The sequence below is a fragment of the Vollenhovia emeryi genome, unplaced genomic scaffold (genome assembly GCF_000949405.1).
Source record: "Vollenhovia emeryi isolate VEMERY1.0 unplaced genomic scaffold, V.emery_V1.0 DF943307.1, whole genome shotgun sequence".
Taxonomy (NCBI): Eukaryota; Metazoa; Arthropoda; class Insecta; order Hymenoptera; family Formicidae; genus Vollenhovia; species Vollenhovia emeryi.
This window is the reverse complement of record NW_011963059.1, coordinates 1-3,114: the sequence shown is the minus strand read 5'-3', so window position 1 is coordinate 3,114 and position 3,114 is coordinate 1. Positions and strand designations below refer to the sequence as shown.

Here is a 3,114-nt window from a genome sequence, read left to right as displayed (position 1 = left end):
CGCTCGCTTTTACAATAGTCTTAATTCGACTTACATTAGACGCATGTTGATTTCTCGGTTAATCCTGCTGTCGTAGTTCAGTGCCGCTCGGGTGTCGTCTGGTTGAGGCTGGTCAGGGCTGCTTCTCCGGTTTCCCTCGGCGTTATCGCTCGTCGGCTGCTACCGTCGGCTGCTACCGGGTGTCCGTGTTGTTCGCAGTCCTCCGTTAGTCCTCGTTGTCTTTGCTCAGCTGTTCCTTGGTCCTCTGAGGCAGTGTTTTCGACTCAGATGTTCACGATCCCAGTACCGCTGTTTCTTGGTCCTCTGAGGCAGTGTTCTCGACTCAGTTCACAATCCCAGTACCGCTGTTTCTTGGTCCTCTGAGGCAGTGTTCTCGACTCAGTTCACAATCCTAGTACCGCTGCCACCACTTTTGTTGCCGCGCCGCTCCGTGCGCGGTGTATGTTCCTTCTTGCTCGCTCCGGAGGTGTTCTCTGACGAGAACCGAAGGGTTCTTTGATGGGATGTGGCTGGTCGGAGGTCACTCCAAAAAGGCGCCGTTTAACTATCACTATGTAGCTTTATTCAACTGAGTGTTACACTGATGGTTTACGGCAGGCCGAAGGCCTGACGGACAAATGCTTATCGCGTAAACGTATAGTATCGAATGACGCGTGATTGACAAGTGCCCCGATCTCGGGCTTTCCTCTGGTTTTAAACCCGATGATCGAGGCGTCAGCGTTCTCGGTGCTCGATCGAGGTTTCTCGGTACTCGATCGAGGCTATGCGTAATCGGGTCGAGAACTTGCTGACTTCTTCTCCGAATTTAATTGGGTTGCGCGGTCGGGCTTCTGTGGCTCGATCGCGCAATATGCTTACGCTAGTGTTATTCTAATTGCAGTAATACTGCTTGAGTGCCCTCGTTACCTCTTTCGGCAATCGGGGCACAACACTATGCAAAGGCGACAGCTGATCTTGCGATATCCCTCTATCCGTGGTACTACATGCCAGCTACAGTGCATAAAATTCTTATGCATGGAAAGGATATTATTCAAAATGCTGTGTTTCCTATTGGCACATTTTCGGAAGAAGCTCAGGAAAGCCGAAACAAAGACTATAAATTTATTAGATGTTACCATACTAGGAAAATGTCTAGAGTTGAAACAAACGAGGATGTGATGCATTGGATGTTGATATCTTCAGATCCATTCATAACTCGCCTGAGGCCTGAACCTCAATATAAGATACTTCCGCTCAGTGATGAAGCGAAAAATCTTTTGCTGTAGAAGTGGGGTGATTGGATCGTTGACATCAACATCAAATGTATCACAAAAAATTGGTATTTGACTATTATTTTTATTGTTATATACTATTATTGTTTATTATTAATTCTTATTAGCAAAAATTTTCACCATATTATTATTATTATATTATTATGCTCGAAAATGGTAGCCCTATTATGAAATTGTATCATTTGTGTTTTCAGATTAGACTGTTTTTAATTTTTTGAAATTAAATATTTTTTTTAACTAAAATATTTTTTATGTTCAAAAAGTCGTTCATGAGTAGATACAATATAATAACATTTTCTATTAACTATTATCAGTATTATGTGTTCTTCCCCTTTAACTTCCTTCCCAACTATTAAAAATGAATAAAATTACTAACATTGTGTGAAAAAAGCTCAGTGCATTTTTTAAAACCTAAAATGACTTTATTTTTTAATTCAGCGGTCCAAAAAACATGGGTATACCAAGTTTCAAGCGATTATTTCAATGATAAGGGGTTTTTGCCACTTTTTGGTGGTTTCGCACCACTGTGCGTCGCCGCGTCGCTGTGCAATGGGGCCGCGTCGCGGTCGTGGGGCCTATTTAAGGCCCACCAGACGCCTCCCCCCTTTGAGGGCTGGCTTTCGGACATTGGGCAGACGCTCATACGCCTGAGTCCGAGGCTGGTCCTCGTGGCCGGGGACTTCAATGCGTGGCATACGAATTGGGGTTCCCGGCGCACGAACGGGAGGGGCAAGGCGCTGGCGAGATGGGCGGCGATGCACGGACACCAGTCCTCGTGAACGAGGGCCGGACCCCCACCTGCGTGCGGACGCAGGGGGAGTCCATTGTGGATATCACATGGGCTACCCCCTCGGCCATGCGCTTGATCACCAGGTGGAGGGTGGAGGAGGGCATCGAAACTCTGTCGGACCACCGATATATATCGGTGGAGTTCGGTGCCCTCTCCTCCGTGCGTCGCCAAGAGACGCGATCGCGATGGGCCCTGCGGAAACTCCGCGAGGACGCCCTGATGGCCGCCTGTTGGGTCCGGGGAAGTTTCCCCGAGACCCGGGAGACGGACCCCCTGCAAGAGGCCGAGTGGATCGGGACAACGCTTACAGCGGCATGTGATGCCGCGATGCCCCGGTCCAAGACTCGGCCTCGGCGGGCCGTCTACTGGTGGAGGCAGAGATCGCAGATTTGTGACGACGAGCCGTCCACCAGCAGAGGAGACTCGCCCGCTGCAGGCGCAGAGGCGAGCAGGCGGCCGAACGAGCTAGAGAGGGCTACTTTGAGGCCAAAGTGGCCCTCAGGAAGGCCATCAGGGTGGCAAAGGGCAGGGCGTGGACGGAGTTCCTCGACTCCCTTCAGGAAGATCCGTGGGGGCGTCCATATAAAATGGTACTCAACAAGTTGAGACCATGGGCGCCCCCGCTGACGGAGCGGCTAGACGGGGGTTTCGTCCGGAGGGTGGTGCAGGCCCTCTTCCCCGATATTGTCGGGGAGGACGGGGGCCCACCCTTCGAGCCGGGGGAAGACTCCCCCGACTGCGACGATTCCCTGGACGTCCAGCCGGAAGAACTCCGGAGAGCCGTCGCTAAGGGCCGCAAGGGCAACACAGCCCCGGGATCTGACGGCCTCCACAAGCGGATCCACGCCCTGGCAATGAATGTCCTCGCGGAGGAATACGCGCGCCTGTACAGCGCGTGCCTGAGGAGAGGAGTCTTCCCCCCGCGGTGGAGGAGTGCCACGCTGGTACTCCTCCCGAAGGAGGGGAAAGACGCCTCTCTCCCGTCGGCGTATAGGCCAATATGCCTTCTGGACGAGGTCGGTAAGTTGTTTGAGCGAGTGCTCGTAAACCGCC

The 3,114-nt window shown here is 51.8% G+C and overlaps 1 protein-coding gene across 1 annotated transcript; it reads left to right on the top strand.

The window, feature by feature from the left end:
• Positions 1 to 2,016: 2,016 nt before the first annotated feature.
• Positions 2,017 to 2,947, top strand: LOC105566123 (the record flags this gene model as incomplete). The annotated part of the gene is made up of 2 exons (XM_012019873.1): positions 2,017 to 2,295; positions 2,478 to 2,947. Coding segments are annotated over exons 1-2 (749 nt in total), but the record flags the coding sequence as incomplete, so codon positions are not given.
• Positions 2,948 to 3,114: the final 167 nt, after the last annotated feature.